The 25,283-nt window shown below is 41.4% G+C and overlaps 1 protein-coding gene across 11 annotated transcripts in view; it reads right to left on the bottom strand.

Moving 5' to 3' along the window:
* The window catches only part of CIT (citron rho-interacting serine/threonine kinase), a 151,192-nt gene that overhangs the window by 39,627 nt on the left and 86,282 nt on the right, over nucleotides 1-25,283 (bottom strand). For all 11 annotated transcript variants that reach the window (XM_073223900.1, XM_073223901.1, XM_073223895.1 and 8 more), the window contains 6 exons: nucleotides 24,711-24,806; nucleotides 20,627-20,743; nucleotides 19,556-19,665; nucleotides 18,344-18,518; nucleotides 14,658-14,855; nucleotides 5,555-5,608 (listed from right to left, as the gene is read on the bottom strand). In XM_073223900.1, the coding sequence (XP_073080001.1) occupies nucleotides 5,555-5,608; nucleotides 14,658-14,855; nucleotides 18,344-18,518; nucleotides 19,556-19,665; nucleotides 20,627-20,743; nucleotides 24,711-24,806 (750 nt within the window). The remainder of the gene's footprint in view (nucleotides 1-5,554; nucleotides 5,609-14,657; nucleotides 14,856-18,343; nucleotides 18,519-19,555; nucleotides 19,666-20,626; nucleotides 20,744-24,710; nucleotides 24,807-25,283) is intronic.

The following is a 25,283-nucleotide window of genomic DNA, read 5'->3' on the forward strand; positions in this document are numbered from 1 at the left end:
AAAAAAACTTAAGGAAAGCTCGGAATAATCCTGAAAATGCAATATTGTACTATGGCCTCACTTTAATGGTTTTTATTATACAGTTTAACTCCCAGAAAATGGGGAGGCATGTATATAAAACTGCCATTTTACTGGGAGAGATTTAATCTGGTTTTGCTAAATTATTTCCCTCTCAATGGCAGGATGACTTCAATTCCAGTGCATTGAACTTTCCTATTCTCTTTGCTGAGGTTCAGTATCTGAGCCTGCAAAGAGCCTTTATATATATTACTTTTTAGAAGTTTAAGGACAATTTTCTAATAATAGTTGGAATGAGGCACACAGGCAGCAAATTAAATTTTATGTAACAAAAAGAAGTAAATTAAAAGGCAATGCCTTGAAGCCTACAGCTATTCCCAATTTTCAAGCCCAGAGTAGACTTCATTTATGAAATGTTGCCACTGTTTCCATGACTTAGTCCCTATTTTAACCCCCTCTGATTATCAATTTAAAATAACTTCCCAGGCACACAGAATTAAAGAACATCAATTAAGTACATTTGTTCATTGTGGCTCAGAAAACACAGCTTCTCATTTTGTTAACTGAGCTGATAAGCTTTTACTGTAGTAAGTGGTCTAGTAATTTGTAATTTAATGTCAAAAGCCACGTTAATTCCTAATGGATTGGTTTGAGGTATGCTGTCAGCTACAAGAGGGGGGAATAAAGGTTATTGTGGTTATCGGTCAGGTTCTCAGCTAGAAATCCTTCATCGGGGAAAAAAATAGGAAAGATACTGCATGTGTGCCATTAAGCCTCACAGAGAACCCTGTATCGCCCTTTCTGTGACAAGGCTAAGTCTCCTAAAACCAGAAGCAATGAATAAACGATGCCTGATGGTTCAACTGGTCTCCCCCTTATATGCAGAAAACCGATGCTTTAAGATAGACAGCAATGTCTCCGTTTAACTATTGTGCTTCCTTCCAATTCTTTCCCACAGGAAAACAACAAGAGTGAGACAGTTGGCCTACAAGCTATGCCGTGAAATGAGGATTCTGGAATCCCAAATAAGCCACCTTGAGCTTTCTGGGTTGGCTTTCTCCATCTGTGATGTAGAGGCAAATATTATATTTATGACCTCCTCTGTTTCTACTTTTTCTAGTGTTTTGAATTTTCTTGCATACTGTTCTACCTTCGTGTATCATGCAAAATAAAGGGATAAAAATTAACAGCCGAGACAATGCTTCATTTTAAAGATTACAATGGGGCCTCTTGGGGAGCAAACGGACCACAGAAAAAGTGTTCCTGTAAGAATATATACATGCCAAATTTGTTTACTTGCCATTCCAAACATATTTAATCCTTTGGGTACCCACTTCTTTTCTTTGATTTATGGGGGGAAAAAGCTATATTGTATGAGCCCATTTCTGCCACCTCTTCTCCTTCTTCCAAAATTAGATCATAAAATGTTGAAGAAGAAACACTTGAAAAAAGTCAATGAGGTGCCAAGACAATTACTCTCTCTCAACTGAGATGGACCCACTGTAGTAGGAAGGGTGCTTCTCCTTCCCTCTTGTCATCTGGTTCAAGGCGTCTGGCATCTCTGATTTCTACGCAATTTGTGATAGTTGGTTCTATATTTTGCATCATCCCTATTTTGCCCGTAAGAGAAGAGGATTGTGTGTATGCGTGTGTGAAGCATCCAAGCACTCATTAAAGCATTTAACTCATTCAGACTGCTCCTTCATTCTTTCTGCCCAAATCACAACATATTTAGCTTGTGACTCTGTTTTGAGTTGTTGGAGTTGCGGTAATAAGTGTTAAACACACCCCACCACACGCAGTATTGAGTTTACTGATAGTGAACTGGCTTGAGATACTGGCAGTAAATTAATGGTCTCCATGGTTTAAAAAATTAAAAAAAATAAAAAAAGAACAGGCAGTCTGTAATTCCGAACCAGGTAACACGCAAGGAGAATTCTTAGGTCTACTTTGTGGCCAGGGGTATATTCTTTCCATACCAAGGGCAAAAGATCTGTTTACTGTCTTAAGAATCTGTTAACCTTTCAACCCCAAGGGCAAAGGATAAAAAAAAGACAATGAGGCTGACTCCAACTTAGCAGTAAAAAAGATGAGGGTGACAGATTCATAATGCAGGGGCCAGCTGAACTCTTTTACGCTGTTTGTGCAGACAAGAGGTCTTGGTGCAGTTCTAAAGAAAACAAGGATATAAAAAAGGATCTACTCTCAGTGTCCAAAAAGAAAAAACAAAAACAAAGACCTCTATTTGGGATTATCTGTTGCTTTTCAGGCAAGCCTCAGAGTTCTAAAAACTACATGTTTAGCTCTTACACCTAACTGGGAGACCCCATAGAGGAAATGTTACCAGGTAAATAAAGGCTCTGTGGCCTGTTGGGGCTGAAGAAAGCAGTCAGATAATAAGCATCAGACTAAAAAACACAGGGCTGACGTCCTCTTCGAATTCCTAGTTGTTTCTTGAAGGCAGTTATTTGCATATTATTTATTTTTAATCTTACAGCTGACAGATTGATTCATAATTAAAACTGTGTCATATGTTTGCCCACCAACTCCCCTCCAAAACAGACTTGGGTAGACTTTTAGGTGCCAGATTGAATCAAAGCCTTTTTAAAAATCTTTTCAAAATATAGAAATGGTCTGAGCTGGAAACTCTTGAAAACAGCTCATGAGCTTTTTAAAAGCTGCTAACTGGGAGCTCCTATCAATCGAGTTATTATAGGAGTTCCCACCAGTAATAAAGATGACATTTTCTAGCAGAGATGATCTCAGTGTCAACGAGAAATGAACATCTATCACGCTCTTCGAAGTGCCTTCAAGCAGCCTTTGAACTTGCAAAAATCTGAGATGTACTGTTGCCTCCAAATGTTCTAAAGCAGTGGTTTTCAAACTTTTTTAAGGAATAGAAGCATTTTCTTAACAAAAGATTATGCCGTAAAGCTAGTATAATAAAATAATAATAGTAAACCAACACTATTTAGCACTTGATATGAATCAGGCCCTCTGCAAGCACTTTGATGCATTATCTCATGTAGTTCCTGCAGGAACCCTATGAGGTAGGTATTATTACCAAATTTCTGATCCTAGATGCAGTGTTTCCTAAATTATACCATTTCTGGAATTTGAATGCATACTAGAACTAAGCAGCTGTCTCTCTTCCCTCACCCAGCCCCCAAATGGCAGTTATTAAATGAATTATGTAGCTGCCAATTGATGGTATATTGGAATTAAGAATACACAATGTCATTCCCATTTTACAGACAAAGAAACAGAGACCTGGGAAGTAAGCATCACATAGGTTACCAAGAAGCCAATTTGCAATCTGAAGCCAGTCTGCCAGACTCCAGAGCATATGGTTTAGCCACTGAGAAACGCAGTTACTCTAGCTGAAGTGTGGGTTGGTCGGGGGAGGTCACTCTTCCAGTCCCCCACACATTGGGAGAGGTCCCTAGAGGCTTCTCCACAGAATGCCAGAAGGAAGTAAAGCAAGGATTCAAAGTCACTGTTTCAGAAAAAACAAATTTGAGGGATAAAGAGAGTTTAAAAGTTATAGAAGTCAAGAAAATAATCAAATTCATTCTGCATATTAGCGTATCCTATTGAAAACTAAACTCCTGATTTAAAAAAGGTTGGGAAAGTTGGATTAAAAAGAGACCCAAGAAAACTTTTGAGAGTGGATTGTGTTGTTTATTATTTTGACTATTTTGCTAGTTTCACAGGTGTTCACCCATTTCAAAACTCATGAGGTTACAGTACTCCAATTAAATCTCAAAACAGCTATAAAAAATGTTTAAAAAAATAAGTTCTTATGCCAAAAAGGAGAGAAGAAAACTCCAGATGAAGGATTACCGATATACCCATTTAAAGTATATCCAAGTTTATTTTAGGATAAAATAGTAATATAAAAAGTCACAGTCATAAAATGATCTATATTTTATTCAGTGATCATTCATGAGCATAAACATTTATGACCATATAACCATAAGCAAAGTACTCTTGCATAAAATAAGAAACCAAGACAATAAGAAACTAAAAGAGTAAAGCAAAAGAGCAAAGGACTAACTCCTCAAGGAAAGGAGACAGAATATGGAGGAAATCAGCCCACCCCCTCATCCAGCCATTAGCATCAAGAAAACAGATAAAAACTCCATCTGCCAGGTACCTACTAGTCAGTCACATCTCGTGGCCTAACTATTCCACGCTTGGGCATATGCTCATCAACACAAGCGCTTACAGCCACCAAAGGACTTGTACAAGAATGTTTCTTAAAGCGTTATTCATAATGGCAACAATCCAAATGCCCATCAACAGGAGAATGGATAAACAAACTTTACTTCTATTCATCCACCAGAAACACTACACACTGTCATAAAAAAGAACAAATTATTCACAGATGCTACAACATGGATGAACCTCACTAAAAAAGTTACAGCCAAAAGAGCACATCCTCTATGATTCCACTTATATGAAGCTTGAGAACAGGCAAAACTAATCTATGAGACCAGAGGTCAAAACAGTAGTTACCCTTTGGGCAAAGGATGCTGATGAGAAGAGGACATGAGGGAGCCTTCTGGGGGCTGAAAATATTCTGTATCTTGATCTGTGTTGTGGTTACACAGTTGTGAATACACGTAAAAATTTCATGGAGCTGTACCCTTAAGATCAGTGTACTTTATGCACTTTCCTATATGCATTTTATACCTAAATTAAGGGGGAAAGCATATACCATCAGGACTTAATATCCCATTTATGATAGGTAAAGAGGAAAGAAAGAGTTCATTAAAATAACATAAAATAAGTTTGTTGGGGGCAGTTCTAGAAATTCACAGATGCAAATAATACAAATGGATACAAGCTCCCTGAGAACTAAGAAGGTAATAAAGCAATGAAAAGACCACAGAAACTACCCTGAGTAAGGAACCATCCTTATCTTCTGAAAGGGGCCTATTTCAGTCAGTTCTGGTCAAAAACAGACTTTTTGGGTTTCTGTTGACCTTACCCTACTTACATAACCTACAAAAGATGTTTATCTGCTGATAGAATTTATTTCTCATAATATAAATAACATCTCCCAAAGAGTTGTAGATTTCTAATTTGTATGTTAGGAAGCCAGATTTTGCCTGCTAGGAAGTTAAAATTTCTAGGCCTATGGAAGAACTTGGGCTTTTCTCTCTGCAGCAGCAGCTGGCTGGAGAAACCAGCACCTGGGCAGTCTCTGGCTTGGGAGGGCCTCAGAACCTCCTACAGTGGGGGCAGGTGGGGGATCTGCTATGCGACTTTTATTGCAACTACTGAACCTGTGAGTGGTTCTGCAGTGAGAACTACCTTGTTCATTCCAACTATCCTTCCCAATCATGAAGAATGGTTTAAATTTTTTAAAACTTAAGCTAGCTGGGGTTCAGAAACTGCAAATCAGTTTGACCATATTTCCAAGCTGAAGGTTTGTATCAAAAAGTCAGTCACTGATACTGCAAAGAGATGTCCCCTCTTCCTTCTTGGTTTTAGTTTCATGTTATTTTAATCATCTTCAGTTAATACTCACAGTACAGCTGTTACGAAGGGCATCAAATTTGCGCTGGATTTCATCTCTATGCGCCTAAAAGGTAAGAAGTTGATTATAAATTTCTCATAGGGTAGAATACAATTCTAGTGCTATAGGTCAAATAGAGAGAGCAGCAATTTTACCTAGAAAGCCAAGAATGCTGTTGCAGCAGCCTCAGCATCTGTTTTTCCAAGAATAAATCAAGTTATCCCAAACATCAAAAATAAGTCACAGGAATACATGATGCTGCGCTTATAACAATTAACTATTGAGACCACACATGCATACCCTGCACAGATACACTTAACATTTGTATTCATGCCTAGGGACTATAAGAAAAAAAAAAGGATGACATTTGTATTCTCCCTCATTTGTCTTACTGTCCATGCTTAATCTTTCCCTCTTCCCTCCAACTGACCCCTCTGTAGCCTCCTCCTGGACAGAAACACATACAGACATACATACAGGACAAAGTAGGAACTTTTTTTTTTTAATCAAAAGCTGCTGAGATTCAGAAACCCTACACTGACCTTGAAGTAGATATAAAGGCTTTCTCCAAAGCAGAGCTGCTCTAAAACAGCAGCATTCGTTCAGTTGACAAGGATTTTTTGAGTGCACATTTTATCCCATACACTGTGGTAAGATAGAGTCTGTGTGGCCTATCCCTTCATTTTGGTGGGGGAAGATTGAAAGTTAAAAGGTCCATGATTACACACAGTGACAAATGATATGAATGAAATAAACAGTGTTCAGAATAAAAGAATAATAGGGTGAGGGGAGAAGATAGGAAGGAACTTACTTAGATAGGGTGGTCAAGGAAGGCTTCTCTGAAGAGGTGACACTTAAACTGAAACCTGCAGGATGATTAGGAGCCAGACATGCCAGAAAAATAAAAACAGGAAAAGGCAGAGGGAACAGCCTGTTCAAAAAACTCTTGAGGTAAGAAAGGATTTGGTGCATTTGATTAACAAAAAAAAAAAGTCCTGAATGGCTAGAACAGAGTTTTTCAAATTTTAAGCTGTGACCCAATGGTGAGTGTGATAAATGAGGCTTGTTTATTTGGTTTGTTTTATCCAATGAAATGGAATAAATAGGACAGAACAGAAAATATCAAAATGTACCTTGGGTAGTAAAGATAAGCATTGTTCTAGGAAACTTTTGTTTTAAATACCATAATTTGTCAAATTTAAGTTGCTATCAATTTTAACACTTATCACAACTTTATGTAATATTAAGAAAGAAAAGATGCTGTCAAACAATAACATGTTTATGTCTACATGACTATATAATCATATGTTGGCTATGACTGTACAATGCACCCTTGTTTTAGATATCTGATTTTAGAATCCATGAAATACAGTATGTATGCTCCCTTGTATTAGATCACAAGGCAAATTTATCTTCAGTTAGTAGTGGCCCAACAATTTGAGAAAAACACTTGGCTGAAGTATAGCAAGAAAAGGAAAATGTGGTCCAAAATGATAGTAGAGAGGCAGACAGGGACCAAGAATCTTGACAACTCAGAAGAGAGTCTATATTTCAAAACGCAACTAATGGGAAGCCAATGGAAGTTTTAAGAAGTGGAATGACATGATCTGATTGTCATTTTGGCTACTTATGGGAAGAATAGATCAAAATAGGACAAAGGTAGAAAGAAGTGTGGAAGCCATTGGGGAGATTGTTACTATTATTTAAGGAAGACGTGATGGTGGCTTTCAGTAGGATGGTGGCAAAAGATGGAGAGAAATGGAGATTTCTTTTGGAAATATAAGTAATAAGACTTGCTGATGGACACAGGCCAAAGGAAAGGAGAAGTCCAGGGGTGGGTGCCTTAACAGACTTCTGACTTGAGAAACAGGGTGGATTATGGCACCATAGGCTTAGCTATGAAAGCCCAAAGAAGAATCTAGTTTGCGGCTGTGGGTAAAATTGTAATATTTCCAGAATATCTTGCTTCGCTTTAGTCCTCAGGGGTGGAGAGAAGTATGGGTTTAGTGCATTTGCATATCGATAGGCATTCCTCAGGTGGAGAACAGTTCATTTCCATATCAATAGGTAATTACCTAGGCAATGGAGGGCTTATCTGAATCTGAGAGGTTGGTGGAGTGCTGGTTTTGCTTCTGTTGGAGCAGAAAAAAGAAATGGCCCTGGACTACAGTTTGTAAGCAATAAATGGGTTTTAAACTTTATTTCTCCCTTTAACTGATTTCTGTTCTAGAGGGATTTTGCCCGGGGATTTGCTCTCCCCGGACTTACAGGGCACACGCAAAAGCGGTCCCTCTCTTCAAAAAAAAAAAAAGGGGGTGGGAAAAGTCTATAAAACAACTAAGTCCAACACTCCATCAGAAGATCTATAAGACAACTAAGTCAAAAATTTTAGGACTGTAATGTATTCTCTATTTTGACCATAAATTAATATTACAAGTTCATAGCTGTAAATGAGACACTGCAGAAAAAAAGTTTAGCAGACTTAACACAACAGAATCAATCCAAAATCAAAATGAAATATACAACAACAAAAAAACTTACAAAAATGAACAGAGCATCAGTAAGTTGTAAGACAACTTCATGTAGCCTAAGCTACATGTAATTAGAGTCCCTGTAGGGGAGAGACAAAAAATATTTGAAGAAATAATGGCCACAAATTTTCAAAGTTGATGGAAACTAAAACCCACAGATGGAAGAATTTCAATGAACTCCAAAGCATAAAAAACACAAGGTTAAGCTAAATCACATCACAATCAAACCGCTTAAAACTGGCAATAGATGAAAATTTAAAACCAGCCAGAAAGAAAGACAAGTTATGTACAGAGAAACAGAGAGAAGAAAAATTTCTCAACGGGGGGAGGTGAGGGTGGGAAGCAAGCTAGAAGACAATGGAACAAAATCTTTCAAATACTAAAAGAAAAAACAAAAAAACAAAAGCATGTCAAAATAGAATTCTATACCCAGCAAAAATATTTTGCAAAAACAAAGGTAAAATGAAGACTCTTTCAAACATGCAAAAGCAGAAGGGATTTGCCACATGCATTAGAAGAAATGTTAAAGGAAGACTTTCAGGCAGAAGGAAATGACAACCAGAAATTTAAATTTATACAAAAGAATGAAGAGTAATGGAAAAATGGTAAGACAAAACAAAAATAGACAGTTGCATAGACAGATACTGTGGATAAAATTGTAACATTTCCAGAATATCTCGCCTGGCTTTAGTACATCTGCATATCAACAGGCGCTCAAAGGTGGACGGAAGTATGGCTTTGGTGCATTTGCATCATTCCTCAGGGGTGTGGAGAGAAGTTCATCTACGTATCAATGGGTAATTACCTGGGCAATGGAGGGCTTATCTGTAACTGGGAGTGAGGGGGAGGGCCGCTTTTTGCTTCTGCAGGAGCAGGAAAGAGAAAAGGGTCCAGACTGCAGTCTGTAAGCAATAAACGGGTTTTAAACTTTATTTCTCCTTTTGACTGACTTCGGTTTTTAGAAGTATTTTGCCCTGGAATTTCCTTTCACTGGACTTACAGACACATCCACAGATTCCTAAATAAAAAGTTATTGTTTAAAATCAACTTCCCACATAATTAGCCCGCATTATTATGGACTAATTTAATAGACTATTATTTTTCCAAAAAAACTGATTGGCTTTTTGCCCAGCAACACTCTGAGAAGTTTACTAATTTAATGGGGCAATACTACTGTACCTCCAGGGGGCAAATATGTTCCCAGCCCAGGGTAAATAACCTTTGAAGCCGAAATCAGGCAAAGGGAGAAATAAAGTGGGAGAAACCTGTTTATTGCTTACAAGCAGTCCTCCACTTCTGTTTGCCCCTGTCTCTCATGACCCGGGTGCAAAAAGGGACCCCACCAAACCTCTCTGGTCCAGACATGCCCTCACTCCCTAACCCTTGTAATCACCTACTGATATGGAGATGGACTACTCTCCACCCCTTGGAAACAACTATTGATATGGAGATGCACTAAGGACAGGCAAGAGATCCTGGAAATACTGCAATTTTACCCACAATTACTATTTATCCAAAGTAGGAACATGGCTATCTGCACCACTGTTGAAATCCGATCTGTGAGCAAGCAACAGTCTGGCCCCAAAGGCTATCCAACCCCTTGAGTGCATTTCACAATCACCAAAGGCAAAAGGCAAAAGGCAAAAGGCCCTTAGTTAATAAACTCTAGAGCAGGAGTGAACAAAAAGAAATTTTTAAGGACCAAACCAGTAAATATTTTGGGGTTTAAGGGCCATTCAGTTTCTGTCACAACTATTCAACTTTGGCCTCATAACACAAACTCAGCCAAACACAATATGGAAACAAATGAGTGTGGCTGTGTTCCAAGTAAAACTTTATTTACACAAAACAGGGGGCAGACTGAACTTGGCCCGCTGGCAGCAGCTTGCCTACCCCTGCTCTAAATGACTGGGAGGAAATCTCTCAAACAGAAAAAGAGGGGGCTGCGGGTGGAGTTAATGCCTTCAAAGCCTAAGCAGTGATCATAAAAACTTCACTGGCCTAGACTTAGGGTAAAGGCCCTATTCTACTTTCTTATTAATAGCAAAGTTTCCAAATCACACCGCACCACCGATAATTTGTTTAACTGCCCCCACTGTAACCTGAAATTTCAACTAATACTGTTTCATTTCCATTAAAATTTGCCATTCTGAGGCCTTTGGATCATTTTGACACATCAAATGGCAATCCTCATTTGAGGGTATAATGTAATGAACTATCATAATTATGGCCCTTGATTTATTATTGATGGTGAAATATTAACACAAAATGTAGAACCGATCCTGTTGTGACTGCTAGAAATACTGTAAGCATTTAACAATTATTGAACTGCTCTGAGTAAGAAACTGTCAAGAAACATCTTATGTTTATTTGAGATAAGCTTATAAAACAAATGCATATAAGTGCAAAAGATCACACAATTATATTTATACACACACACACACACACACAACACACACACACAGGAGGAGAGAGGGAGAGAGAGTAAAGTATATAAGACAATCTTTGGATTCTCTCAATGAAATATTTGAGTGTTAATTAGGTATTAGGTGCCACAGGGAATAAATATTTATACTCTTAAAAATTACTGAGGACCCCAAAGAGCTTTTGATTATGTGGGTTATATCTATATTTACCACATTAGAAATTAAAACTGAGAATTTTTCCCCAAATATTTATTTTTTATTTCTTTTAAAGTAACAGTGCTTTTTGCACCGGTAGTGTAAATGTTAACACAATGAAAAATGCCAAATAACATCTTAGTATTATTATGAAAATAACATGACCCTGGGGACCCCCAGGGATCCTCAGACTCCACTTTAAGAACCACTGACCTAGGGGTTAGGGGGCAGTAAGGCAGAATGGATAGGCTGCACCCTGAAGGCCAAAGAGGCTACCTCTTTGGGGAGTACTTATGTCTTCAATAATTTTAAGGACAGTTACAAGAGGAACAGAGAAAAGAGAATTATAATGCAGCCTTGAAGAGGGAAAATACCTGCAGAGCTGAGCAAAGGCAAGCAGTGTTTAGATGTCTGACCGCCTTCTGGGATCCACGGTTAGAACTCTAGAACACTTGACCTTCCACACATCCACCCTGTTCCCTGGGAAGGCAGGCACCAAACAAGACTGTCACCTCACATGCCCCACTTTCACATCCTGCCTATCATGCCCATGGCTTACTTCAATACAGGGATTGATATTTATTTAAATAAAAAATGAGAGTGTGTATTGACTAATGATTGTAATAAATCAAAGAGGATGACTCTGGGATCCCATAATCACTCTCTGCCAGGAGAGTTCCTTTCATTAGTGTCTCTAGCTTTAGTCTCTTGATTATTCAGCATTAGTCATTGAACCAAATGAGTAGAAGAACGTGATGACAGGGGCACGAAATATGTGTCGTGAGGCCTTGCCGGTGTACACAGAGCCCACGCCACACCTCTGCCTGGGGCCCCATTCAGAGGGACGCCTACATCACGCCGCACACCAGTGTGTTCTGTACTGAGTCAACAAATTCTCTTCCTGAGACGAAGGGTTCATCATAGAGAGTCTTTAAATATCAAGTCCAGGCAGAAAATTCTCTTTTCCACCAATAAGCACTGAAGCATCTTATCAGCAGGGCTTTTTGTTTAAAACTGACCCTCCTGTTGGTCTCTACCTTGATTCTATCTCTGCTTTTAATGGCCAGTGAATTTCAATGCAAATGTGACTGCCAGGATGGCTGAAGTGAGAGGGGGAAACAGAAGCATGAGCAGGGCCACCACTGCCTTCCCGACGCCCCTGCCAAGCTTCTTCAGAGGGGAGCTGCAGCCCAACTATACACTGTCTCATCTGGCCCCGGGCGGAGGCCAGACAGGGTAATGCTCCCATCCCAGGCTGGGAGATGGCCTCCTCTTAGAATCAAGCAATGGCCCATTTGATTATTCTCTTTTATTGATAAAACAGCCTGCTGTGAAGCTCACAAACCACCTAGGAGATGATTTCAGACGCAGCTGATTGAATATGATTGATGCTGAGTTGGGTCTGAACTTGGGCTTGAACGATGAGTCAGAGTAGTGCATCTGGGAACATTTTCTCTTTCTCTCCGAAAAGACGTCCTTCAGAACAAATTCAACAAAGCCATTCAGGCAACAGCCACATGTGGTCCGTAACCAGCTTTGTGGGATGTAATCAAGAGGGGAGAGAAAAACCGCATGGCCTCAAAACTGAACAGCAGCAAACTGATGAGGGGTTTGGACCCCTGCACGATGGGCTTACAAACAGCTGTTTGCCCGAAGGCACTGTTCTGCCATCATTTTGAACAAGCCCCATTTTCCAAGGCACCTTCATCTCAAGAGGGGTAGAGCCCCAGTTTCTAGACCTAGGGTGGCTTGTTTCATTCTTTTTTTCTTTTAAGAAGATGCTCTGAGGCAGTGATCTCATCTGACTAAATTAAGTCGTGCCTTGCTGCTGTGAAGGCTTCCAGCAGCCATTAGACACAGCACATTCCAACCAGCAGCAAGACAGGATTTAAAGACTCATTTCCCCACAGATAAACAGCAGTGACACATGCTCTATTTTATACTCTCCTCCTTCCAAACAGGCAGGATAAGATGCACAGCCACCACCCCCCCTCCCAGTTCCAACAAAGCAGCCAGATAAATATGCCCTTCTCCTTGGCTTCAGAGTAAAAGGATTTGAGGAATTACCGCAATCCCCCAGGGCAAAAAGACTAGACACAGTTTGGGGCACATAGTGAGGACTCATTAAGTGTGGGTTAAATTACTGATGTCTCCTCTTTCTTTCAGGGCTTGGGTGGTTCTCACAGGGGGAAAATATTAATATGCAATGCATCAAATATAATAGTGGTTGGATTTTCAGGTGTCTCCTTTAGCAACTAAGAACTGCTATCTGGTTGTTTCTCTCCATCCACACAACTCCACAGCAGAGAAACTTTCCTGGCATGCATTCTTATATATTTATGTCCTTCCTACCTCCATTTTTTTCTTCTACAGACTTATTTTCTCCTTGACTTTGCTTTCGTGTTTTATTCTGTTATACTGTTTGGTATCTTTCCAAACTGCTTTCAATCCATTTGAAACAAGGCAGAGTATAAAGAGATATCATGACTATTTTTTTCTAAGCCAAAAATTGGGGGCACATGGCATCATTTAATGAGTGTTCTCATAGAGGCCATGGAAATTAAGGTTGCAATCAGTATATGAATTTGGCAAAAGTCCTGGAAAATCTAGACGCACAAGCACCTTCTGTAGGAGCACTCTACCACCAGAATCCTGGAAGCCCTTGTGTCCCTGTCTTGGCACTATGTTCCCAATTTGGTCCAGATAATGGGCTCCCTAAACCCCACAATGAGAGATAACTTCTAAAAGAATGAAATTAGTTTCTTTTAAAAGAACCTACACACATTACTTTTATATTGGGTATATCATAAGCAATAAATGTACATGGCCATCTGTAGAAGTAACCCACTCTAAGAGATGTTTAGCAATGTTCTCTGATGGAGATGGGGACAGCATCCAACATGAATCAGATGAGCAAGGCACCCACTTAGGTGCCTTGTTTGAAAAACACTAACCCCAATCAGCCGCATTGTACCCTGCCCACGGAAAAGGGCACTCTGACCAGCAGGTGTGAGGTGCCCCTCTGCTTGGCAAGGACAGTCCGTTACTATTAGAAATACTTGTGCTTGGTTGATACCAGCCATTAAACCCCTTCAGCTTCCTATATTGAGTCCAGTCCACCAAGCAGCCTTCCAAGAGAAATGGCATTGCTAAGTAGACTTTTCCAGAGGGGAAAATGTGAAGATTAGCTACCCAGAGTGTCCTAGTCAGCTTGGAGGTTGTATTTCCCACTGTATGTTGTTAAGGTGACATTTTATATTTAAGAGTCTGTCACTTTTGTTAGCCTGGGTCAGTCCCTGTGAGAAGGATCAACCATGGGAAATGTCATATTTTTAGACTTCCAGAAAGAACTAAGGTCTAAATACAGTGACCATTCCCCTCCCCAAATTCTACCTCCTAAGAAAACTCTTCAGTTGAGCAACCTAGTCTCTCAGAAAGAACAGGGAAACCAGGTCCCTTTTAGGAACTCTCTCATTCAGAAGAATCTTTTCCATCCAGAACATTACCAGATGCGCACATAAGACTTAAGTACAATGTACAGCTTTAAAACAAAAAGTAACACGAACGAGGTTAACCAAAACACAAAACAGAAATATGGTAGAAAAACACACAATAATTTTTTTTTTTGAATCTTTACTGAAAACTAAAGTAGAAGACCCAGGTAAACAGACTTCGGCTGAAACTGAAATTTAAAATATAACGATGATTATCTTAAAAAGAGGGAAGACACATAAATAAAGGAGGAACTTTTCAAGATATTAGGGAAAGCTCAGATATCACTCATTTATCTAGTATGTTAATTCCAATGAGGGAGAAGCCCATCTAAGCCAATTTTCTGCCCTTTAAATATCTGTACGGATCATTTTCTGTCTCGGAATTTCTAAGAGTGAGCGAACACCCTCAGCACCACACTCCTGCTAGCCGAGGCCTTCGGCAACCTGAAGGTGCCATTCCCAGACCTACCGTGAGCGCCTGGATCTCTTCTTCTGCCTCTGCTGTCGTCTCTTCCAACTCCGTCTTTGCCTGGCGAAGCTGGCTCTCCAGGGCCGCCCGGGCAGCCTGCAGGGCGCTCAGCTGGGACTCACGCTCTTGCAGGGAGAGCTGCAGCTCTGTGAGCTGGCGCTTCAGCTCCAGTTTCTGCTCCTCGTGCTCGAGACTAACCTGACGTGGGTGGAGGGGGAAGCAGGGGCAGGGGGCAGAGAGAAAGGCATGGTTGACCTTAACCGAAGAGAAGCCAGACATGAGCTGTAGCTTAGATTTGGTCATGGAATCAAGTTCTCAGCACTCAACCAGGAGGGGAAAAAAATGCCGGTAAGACAGGTCTGAGTCCCCAAAACCGACAGGAGTGAGAACTTGTAGGAGAATGGGTATACAACCCATCCCTTACTTATATTCAAATGCTTGAGAAGACCTCAAAAGAAAAAATACACAGCAAGAATCTCGAATGAAAGTTATGACAATTACTCTCATTAGAAAAGTATTTAGAAGAAAATGGATATAAGTAACATTATATTAGTGACATGGACATCTTTATAACTAGAATACAAACAACAACAGACTGAATTCTCTTTGTTTTTAATATTCTTGCTCTGATTTGTTCTCATTAGATAATGACCTATATTAATATCACATTACAAAGTAATCGTTCCTTCCATCTGCCCATCTAACCTTCTGTCGACTCAATGTTTCATTCATTCATTTAATAAAAATTTACTCAGCAACTTCTGTTTACAAAGGAATAGAGATATGAAAAAGCATCTCTGCCTTCAAGTTGGGGAGAAAAAAACAAAAACCAACCATTACCATATATTGTGGTCATGTGTGATGGTCAGGAAATATAGGGATGTGGTAGGCAGGTAGGCAGGGAGTAAAGGAAACAACTCGAGATCTGTTTATTGGAGAATTTACAAGAGCCAAGCAAGCAGATAAAAGGAACCTCCTAGCAGTGAGACCAAGATGTCCAAAGGCATGAAGATGAGGGACACCACAGACTGCTCCTGACCTCACAAGCACCAACAAGGTTGTCCCGGGGATCAGACCCTGTGTCGGACTTTGAGGATGCCACTCAAGAGAAGCTTGCAGCCCTCAGAGAGCTCACTGTCTAACAGGGGCAGCCGAGAGATACATAGGATGATGAGCAAGCTCAACATGACAGGCCGTGGGGACACAAAGGAGACATCCCGCCCAGCTTCAGAGGGTCAGAGAGGGCTCCCCGGAAAAGGTGACCCCTGAGTCCCAGAGGCTGTGGGGTGAAGGGAAGAAAGACAAAAGACATCCTAGAGAACTAATAGGATTCAGTGGTTGATTAGAGGGCTGGGCAGGGAACAAATGAGAGGGGAGTCCAAGGCGACACCCACATTGCTGGGCAGGTGACCTACACAGAGTGAGACCCAGGCCACAGCAGGGAACAAGGGAGCAAGAGCCAGTCCGAGGAGAAGGATAAGAAGTTCAGTCTTGACATGTTGAACCTGAGCTGCAAGGGAAACATCTGAGTGAAGACATCTAACATGTACTAAGACAATGGGTCAGAAACCCAAGGGAAGGGTGTGGGTTGGTAGTCTAGATCCAGGAATCCTGACGAGTCAGGGGCAGATGATGACGACAATGATGACAGTGGCGATGGTGGTAATGTACTGCTCACTCGAAAATGCTAGGCAGGCACTGTCTAACTGATAATAACACAGGCCAGAGGGACTATCATTATCCCCATTTTGCAGATAAGGCAAACTGAGGCACTGAGAGATTAACTGAGCAAATGTCACAGAGCTTAAAAAAAAAATGGCAGGGCTGGCTTTGACCCCAGGAAGTCTGGCTCAAGAGTCCACTACTCAGTTTGTCTTATTAAAATGCCAGCAGTCAGAGTAGGCTGTGATTCTGCCAGCACACCTGCAAATTCCCCCAATGCCACCTGGCAAAACCATGAGTGGCGGGTGACAGACAGTCAAGTGGAGGTGGGTGAGCAGGATGCTGTGCAATGACAGGAGAACCCAACAGCCCTGCCCCTTCACGACTCCATGCAGTTTAGCTAAAGAGCTAAATGGCGCACACGATGGGGGAGCCAGGGCCCTTTACGGTGGAACAAACCCGAGGCTGAGCCTCTGCCCCCAATCTCAATAGCAGCAGGTGGCAGGGACAAGGTGGACCCCACTTGTTATATTTGAAGCTAAGCTCCAAAACTCCCAGGCAGTGTCTACAGCCCTAAGCCTCTTACTTAGTTCTAAATTCCTCTCCATTCTTTGGGGGCTATCTTTACTGACTCAAGAAGAAAGCAACTTGGGTCACTGTGATTTCCCAGGTGAGCCCCAGCCATAGAGCTGGCTCTGTGAGAGAGTATTTGTGGAAAGGGAAGGCAAAAGACAGCAGTGCACCTTCCCGCACTCAAAGAAATCTGAGTTACTTACACTCACACTCCTAAGGCTGACACTACAGAGAAATTTCGGTAAACGTACAGAAGAGTAAACATACAGCCTGGATGACAAAAGTTAAACCACCACTTAAGGCTTTTGGACAACCCAAAACAACTCCAGGGAGTCTCAGGGTCACCTGGGGAGCTTGTTAAAAATGCCATTCTCTGCTCCTCCCTCTACCCCTGTTCCACTAAAAAAAGCTGAGGGAGTCCAGGGCCTGGGAATCTGCATTTCAACAGACATGCCAGATGATCCTAATGGAGGGGTCTACACAGGGACCAGGCCTGCAAAACACAGGATAATACATCTTCTCTCGTTTGGAGAACAGGACTCATTTTAATAGTCCAGTACAAATTACAACAAGCCCAACGTGAATATTCCCCAAGTTCAGCCCTCAGACTTCTGTGTGCTTAAGTCTTTCCCTTAAGAGAGATTATCTACTGTTTGAAGATCTCCATCACAAATATTTGAGTACCTACTATGCTCAGGCCACTGCCTCCACTCCCATCTGTGATGTCCCCCTTCCAATGACCACTCTCCTGAACTCCAGTTCTCTAACCCTGCCTGCTAGGGTGACAACCTCCAAGATCAGGGACTGGGTCTGTCTTGTCACTGCTGCATATCCAGGCTACTCGACTGGCACATAAGCAGGCATTTGAAAAATACACAGTGCGTGAGTACCTGAATGTAACTTCACAGCCTCAACCAACCTCAACATGTCTGCAATCACATGTGCTGAATTTTCCTCCCAAAAACATGGCTACCCTTCCCTGCTTCCTTATATCTCTGGAGAGAACCACCTCCCATCAAACAAACAGAAAATTTACATTTGTCTTTTAATCTTACACTGTCACTATGAGACCTCTACCACTGTCACCAAACCATACTATGTACCCAACTCATGCGAAACCCCAAGCACGGATTCAAGTCATGTGACCCTTTCCAAATCAGGATGGAGCAATCACTCTGCCCCATTTGAGAGATACACCAATTTACATAATACCCACATGACCCCAGGAGGGAACAGTATCCGGGCCATTTGATATATGAGGAAATGAAGCTCAGAGAAAAGATAGCCGGCCTGAGGTTCCAAACACCTAAGTGGAGACAAATTCTAAACAGATCCCCACAGCCCACTATGCACAATGTTTCTCATGGTGTACTTATGTGTGTTTGCCGCCTTTCTGGTTTGGGGCCCTGAGTCCCCAACAAATCCTCTTAGGAGGTTCCCCTCACTCTCACCTCCCTCAACCTTGTCTCCAGCTCCAGCAGCCGATTCTTATCGCTGTGGTCTTGGTGGCTGATTTTTTCCAGCTGCTCCTCCAGCTTTCGGTTCTGGGCCTCCAATTTCCCGGCCTGCGTCTCCAGGTAAAACTTCTGTTGCCTGAGTTCTGAAATCATCTCTTCTTGGGCCTTCCTGGTGGGGGTGGTAGAAGGAGCCAAGCAAAGTCACAGTCTCATTAGAAGTGAGCACGTCCCCTCCGAAGGACACACAGAAACAGCAAGAGATATGTCTTCATAAGTGGGCCACAGCCATTCCCAGGTTAGCTCTGTCCTGCCCCAGCCCTGTGTGCATGATCCCAGCATGGGGACCTGAGGCCACTTAGTCTTCACTGCTGAGTCAAGGGGGATGGACTTAAGTATAGTCAAGGGGGATGCAAGAGATACGAACACTTTACTCCTTTGGTAGCTCTTTTACCTCTGAGTCTCTATAGCATAGCAGAAAGGGACCTCCTGAGAGGACAGGAGTGCCCTACCTTAAGGTGGACCCTGGAGAAGAAAGGGTGATGAGAAAGATTACCATTCCTTCCACTTTTCTGTAGGCCCTTCTCAGCTTCCCAGCAGACTGCTCAGAGGTATCAGCAACTGGAATGACTCAGGGTCAGGAAGCTGCCTACCAAGCTGGTTTATACAAAGATGCAAATGTTTTACAAGAGCTCTGAAGAGAGATATCTGAGGGGAAAAATAATTCCTGGAGATCATAATTCTTTGGGGGAAGAGGTTAATCTCAAAGTGCTCCAGGAACGTGGAAAGTTCTTACTAAACCCCAAACTTCATCTCCCAGGGCCTATCTTAACAACAGCAAAATGGATGGCTCAGTTGGGCACATACAAGATCACCTCTGGCTAATTACAGAAGGCAGGTCTGGGGAACATGGACGGCAGCTTTCCAAAAGCAAACTATAAATAGCCTCATTAGAGACAGCCAAACACTCTGTAATCTGATGGCAATTTGAAGCCTTTAAGAAAACCCAGTTCAAAAGAGAGGACACGGTAGAGTGAGACTACTTAAGAAAGGGCAAAATTACGTAAGTGTAAAGGGTGGTGGGTCAGGGCCGAACGACAGAGGTACTTGAATCAGCTCCAGCTCCATCAAAAGAAGAACCGAGTTTATGCCCGGAGACAGAGAAGACCAAAGTGTAATCACGCACATCATTAGCATTTGTATACTTACATGTTCCTCTGCGTAAAAAGACTGCTGTTTGCTGCAAGTTTATTGGCTTCTGACAGTTCAACGATCCTCTGTTCCAGGGATCGGATCTTAGAATCCATAGCATTGATCATCTGAAATACAGGGGATCTTTGAAACCTCACACATAGGCAGTTCTACCAAAATGAGAGTACAGCAGACCATGTGGGCCGGGGCAAAAGTGTCGCCAGCAATCGGACCGAAGGTGACAAGGGACTCAACTAGCCTGCACCCTGAGGATCACAGACCTTACTACTGCTCAAGCGGATGGCATGCAGTTGTTTTATCAGAGATTATAAAGCCCCGACCTGAGCTAAGTGGCTTGCATTATTAACAACACGCCGAAGGACTCATTCAGGAGCCCGGCATTCTGAGTAAGCAGGCCTTGTTAGATCCCTGCGCCCTCGGCATGTGACGTGAGCCTGCAGGAGCCTCTAACTTGAATCTGCAAGTTCGTATTTCTTATCACCCATGGGGTTGTCATTTTTTGAGTGATTTCTTTGTACCCAACCATTACCATCCTAGATTCTCTATATTAAAGTGTCCCCAACTTAATGAATCATAAGAATTAGGGCAGGGAGTGGGAGGTGCTGGTTAAAAAGATTAACTTCCCAGGACCCTCTCCTAGAGATTCCGATGTGGGAATCTCCATGGGTCTGAGATCATACGTAGAGTAACAAGCACCTGAGGTTACAGAACTATTGGCCCACATAGATTAGGAAGGATTGAAGCAAGTGAGTAGGAAAAAGACACCAGGAGGGAAACAGAGAGCCACTGGGTATTTTGTCAGGGAGCATTTTGAAGGACAGCGTTCTCATTGATGACAGATCAGCATCAGTTCTTAAAGAAGAGCATGAAATGCAAAATTGGCCACCTGAGTCACCACCACCTACCTTTCGGAGGGGAAGGAGCTGCACAGAGTGCATTCTGTTAGCAACAGCAGCAAGATTAAGCAAAGAATAATTCACCACATAAGATGGACTCTTAGGAGTGTGATTCCTGGCATGTTTGGCAAACGTTCCTTTGAATCCCAGCTTTGCGATTCCTTATACCTACCGCCTTCTGCTCGCTGAGAATTTTGCCCTTCTCATGGGCCTCCTCTTCGTGTCTCTGCATCAGATTCTCCAGACTCTCCTTATCAGCCAGGTCTTTCTTTATCTGGTTGTCCAACACCTACGGGAAACAAAAGAAGAATTAGTGTTCTGAGTAGCAAAGGAGGACAGAGAAGACCAACCTGGGCCCCTGAAGAAAGTGGGAAAAGGAGGAAAGGAGGGGATATGCCGTGAAGAGGCCAAGAAAACTCTGGGGCAAACAGAGGGGCTGGGAGTCTCTTTCTCAGCTAAGCTGAGGTTAAGGAGTCAAGTATTACTATCAAATGGCAAGCAACCAGTGGGCTTGCACTTATTTTAAAATCAGCTGCCAAAAAGACCCGAGAGATATATCCGAAGTGGACATAGACTCCAAAACGAGAGGGGCAGAAAAGCCCTCTCTCCTGTTCATATACTGTGCAGACATTACCTGAAGACAAGGCAGCAGTTCTCAGAACATTCGCTTCTCTTAATTTGTACAAGATTAATCTAGGTATCTCCAGGCTATGTGCAGAGAGACAGAAAGCTAAATACAGAGGAAGTCTGTGACCAAGGCTTATGTTCGGAAACAGCCAGGGACAAGAGAATTCTGCCCACCAGTAAAGTAGGTGGAGAGTCAATAGATTGAAAAGACATCAAAGATAGAAAAAAAAAAATGCCTCTTTCTCCATTCCTTCCTCTGATGCAACTGGAAAAAAAGTCACTGGAAAGACAAACCTTTCCCAGGGGTAGAGGAATCATGTGTTCTCAGTGCTGAGAACACCACCATAAGCACCTACTGTTTCTAAGAGGAAAAAATAAAACAGTAATGGTGTCACCATCCACCAGCTTGATCTAATGTTCTGTGAGGCACACACAGACCTGCCAGTTGCCAAAACAAGCAAAAAAGATGGGAAAAAAGGGAGACGACATCACAACTTGTCCAAGCCTTTGACCACAACCCTGTGTTGCTCATCACAGAGAATCCACTCTGCTTTTCTGAATGACACCAACGGCATCTGATATTGGGAAGAAAGCTGAAAGAACTGGGGTCACAGATGGGTTTGAAATCCCACAATGTCTATTGTGAAAGGACCTTCAGAGCTATGGGAACATTGTCCCCAAAAAGAGCCAGTCAGCAGGGAGGGGGCCCACATGATAAAGCAAGGGAAGAACAGATTTCAAAGAGGGCTTTCAACTAGAACAGACTGATGAAAAAATAGACTGGGAGTTGGTGGAGAAGAACAAAAGGTGGAAGACAGGGTCATGGGCGGAGGGAAGAAGCTCAACAGGATGAGTGGCCCATTCTCTTGAATGTTGGGGCGTGATTCTAAAATTATGACCACGAAAAGGACAGAATCTAGGGTATGGTCAGAGTTATTACTGAAATGGATGTACAGAGGCCAGAACTGGAAACACCAAGCAGAACAGGCTAAAAAGAAATGAGTTTGTAAAGATTCCATAGGGAAGACAGAACAAACAGGCCTTCCCCTAACATTCCCTAGGATCTATTACACAAAGTTCTTCCCATCTAGAAGGTGGCTAAGACCACATAATATCTAGAACAGGTATGCTTCTTTTTTATGAGGTGCTAAAGCAACGAAGCACAGTTTCAGGACGACGGCCCAAAATAAGACCTCAACTTTGGTAGCGTGGGATACCAGCAACAGGTACAGTGGAACAAGCCTCCGCCAAGAATACACGCACCTTGGCTTTGATAGGGTTAGACTGGAAGAAGGATGGACAAGAAGCACGGGTTGGAGTGGGGGGAGGGGGGAGGCAAGAAATTTGTTCGACATGAGAGGTTCCACTGTAGATGTTTATATCAATTTAAGACAAAGCATGGCTTTTGGACAGGAAAGTCAATGTACTCACCTAAATTACAGAATGAATTTTACAAAGGGTTATTTTCATCACACAAAGGTGCCAGTGGACTACTAGACGCAGTCTCATAACTTTCTGAAAGTTAATTTATTCCAAAGATAGAAGTCAAGAATTCAAATCAGAAGGATTGGAATATAAAGTTGAAAATGCACTAAAATAGGGGTTCACACTAAAACGCTTTGAAGTCACTTCTGAGTTATTTTCCTATATTTCTTTTAATGAATAACCAAAAGCAACACCAGGGGTAAAAGAAAAAGAATGAAGGTGCCAGGATAGTGATGGTGATGGTGCTATGTGAGCATGTACCTGTTTGTTTCTCCAAAAAAGAAACAGCCAACTCTTTAAGATACCAACCAAATAACAGGATCATCACAAAAATTAAAAGCCTCCTTCAGTGTCTGACTCGGGAAGGGAAGAGACAATATTTGAGATGCAATGATGAGTAATTCTCAAGAACATAGGAGCTAAAGGCTTGATCCAAAATTATAATGAAAATGTGATGTGATTTTAAAAGGAAATAGATAGGCTGGCATCCGCTTCTGATCACTATTATTACTATAATAATAATATCATCATTAATAGTAATTGAAATAATAACATTAGTAATTGAGTTTATTATTTTATATGGTGGGCTAGATTATTCAGGTCAGCATTTCTATAGAAAGTGATTTAAAATGCTAGATTAAAATACAGAAAACATTTTCCCAAAAGTTGGCAAAAGAGTAAGAAATTACAGATTAAAATCTAAGTGAAAGCAGGAACCCAGACACAAAGCTTTTTTTAACTTGAGGCCTTTGCTGAACCAAATAAACTTGAGCTTCACTTTTAATAATCTTGAAGGATAAGAGAGAATTCAAAGCCCAGGGCCACCCCTGCAAGGTGGGCATACATTTTCATTCAAGGCCTCAAAGAATTCCCATTAAAATTTTTCCACAGAAAAGGAGCAGCTGACCAAGCCCACAAGGAGAGAGGCACCATGAAAAAGAACCAAGAGAAACAACAGAGTAGAAACAGAACGTCAGATAACCTCAGATATCAGAATTAACAGATACAGATCATAAAACAACCATGTTAAAGCATTTAAAGCAATAAAAGACAAGCTCAAAACAGAATGCAGGGAATAGAAAATTATTGTTACAAATAACAGAAAACTTTGGAAAGAACCATAGAATGTCTAGGAACAAGAAATACAATAACTGAAATCTGAAACTCAGTGGGTGGGTTTAACAGCAGATTAGATAGGCAAGAATTAGTAAACTGGAAAATTACTCAGAACTTACCCAGAATGTTACACTGAGAGATGAAGATGGAAAATATGAAAAAGGAATAAATTGAAGGTGATCTAACACACACCTAATCAAATTCTCAAAAGGGAAGGAAAGAGGGAAGGGAAAGAGATAATACTTGAGATAGAGGGACCAGTAATTTTCCAGAATTAGTTAAAAAAAAAAAACCAAAGCAAAAAAAAATCTTATATATCTCTCAAGCAGGATAAATAAAAATAAATCCACATCTAGACACATCACAGTAAAACTTCAGAAAATTAAAGACAAAGCAAAAATTTTAAAGCAGCCAAAGAAAAAACATAGATCACTTTCAAAGAAAGCAACAGTTAGACTGACAACTGACTTCTCAATCACAATAATAAAAGCCGAAAGTCAATGGAAGGATATCTTCAAAGCATATAATAAGAAACAGTTGCCAACTCAGAATTCTATCCCCACTCAATACATCTTTCAAGAAAGAGGGTAAAACAAAGACATTTTCAGACAAACAGAACAGAAAGCCTGTCACCAGCAGATATTCTCTAAAGAAAATCCTCAAGGATAGACTTTAAAAAGGAAAAGGGTCCCAGGTCTGAGATGCAGGAAAGAAATTAAAAGCAAAGAATGTGGTGAGCCTGCAGCTAAATCTAAATTATCATGGGCTGAATGACAGTTGATTGAAAAATATTTTAAAGATGGAATCAAAATACATGACAACCAAATTTTAAAAAGAAAAAGACTTTCAACTTCAGATATCCAAGCCCCCCTTGAGTAATACCTTAAAAGCTTCCACATGGCCTGAGGACAGCATTTACCCAAAAAGTCTTTTGGTCTAGCAAGAAGTGGCCCAAAGCATTCAGGAAGAGAGAAGACATGTGGCGCTATACAGAAAGAATGCCAGGGGCAATGGGAAAGTGTCTTTACTTTAATTTTTTCCTCATAGTGCTGCTCCTTCTGTTTCAGGTGCACCTCCAGGTGCTGGGCTGAGACCTGGGCCTCCCGATGCTTCTCCTCCAGCTCCTAGACACAAAAGAACAGGCGTTCAGCTGTGCAAAGGGAAAGATAAAGTCAATGTATGTTAGACATTCACAGGAAACATGACTTTTGCATGACAGGCAGCACAGGTAACTGGCATCTGTTTCTTCCTTACGTGCCCTAAGGCTCCTGGGAAGGAAACTGCCACCAATCCTTGGCCCTGGGTTTTCCAAGTCCAAGTATTCACACACATACACACACAGCTGGTGGGCTGGGGTCAGAAATCTGTTGATGTGACAGGTCAAACAAACACGTTTCATCTCTGCACGGAGAAATACAAGTAACAAGGCAACATACTAAAGTTCAGTACAGCACAAAGCCTCTGACCACTATCATAAGCCTCAGGCCATTCTCACTGGTATGACACCTTTAAATGTGAAAAGTAATTCTAATTTATTTTACATTTAAAGTTAACTTATTATTGTGAGAAAGAATATTTTGCAATTTCCTCTAATAAAATGA

The sequence above is a fragment of the Manis javanica genome, chromosome 15 (genome assembly GCF_040802235.1).
Source record: "Manis javanica isolate MJ-LG chromosome 15, MJ_LKY, whole genome shotgun sequence".
Classification (NCBI taxonomy): domain Eukaryota; kingdom Metazoa; phylum Chordata; class Mammalia; order Pholidota; family Manidae; genus Manis; species Manis javanica.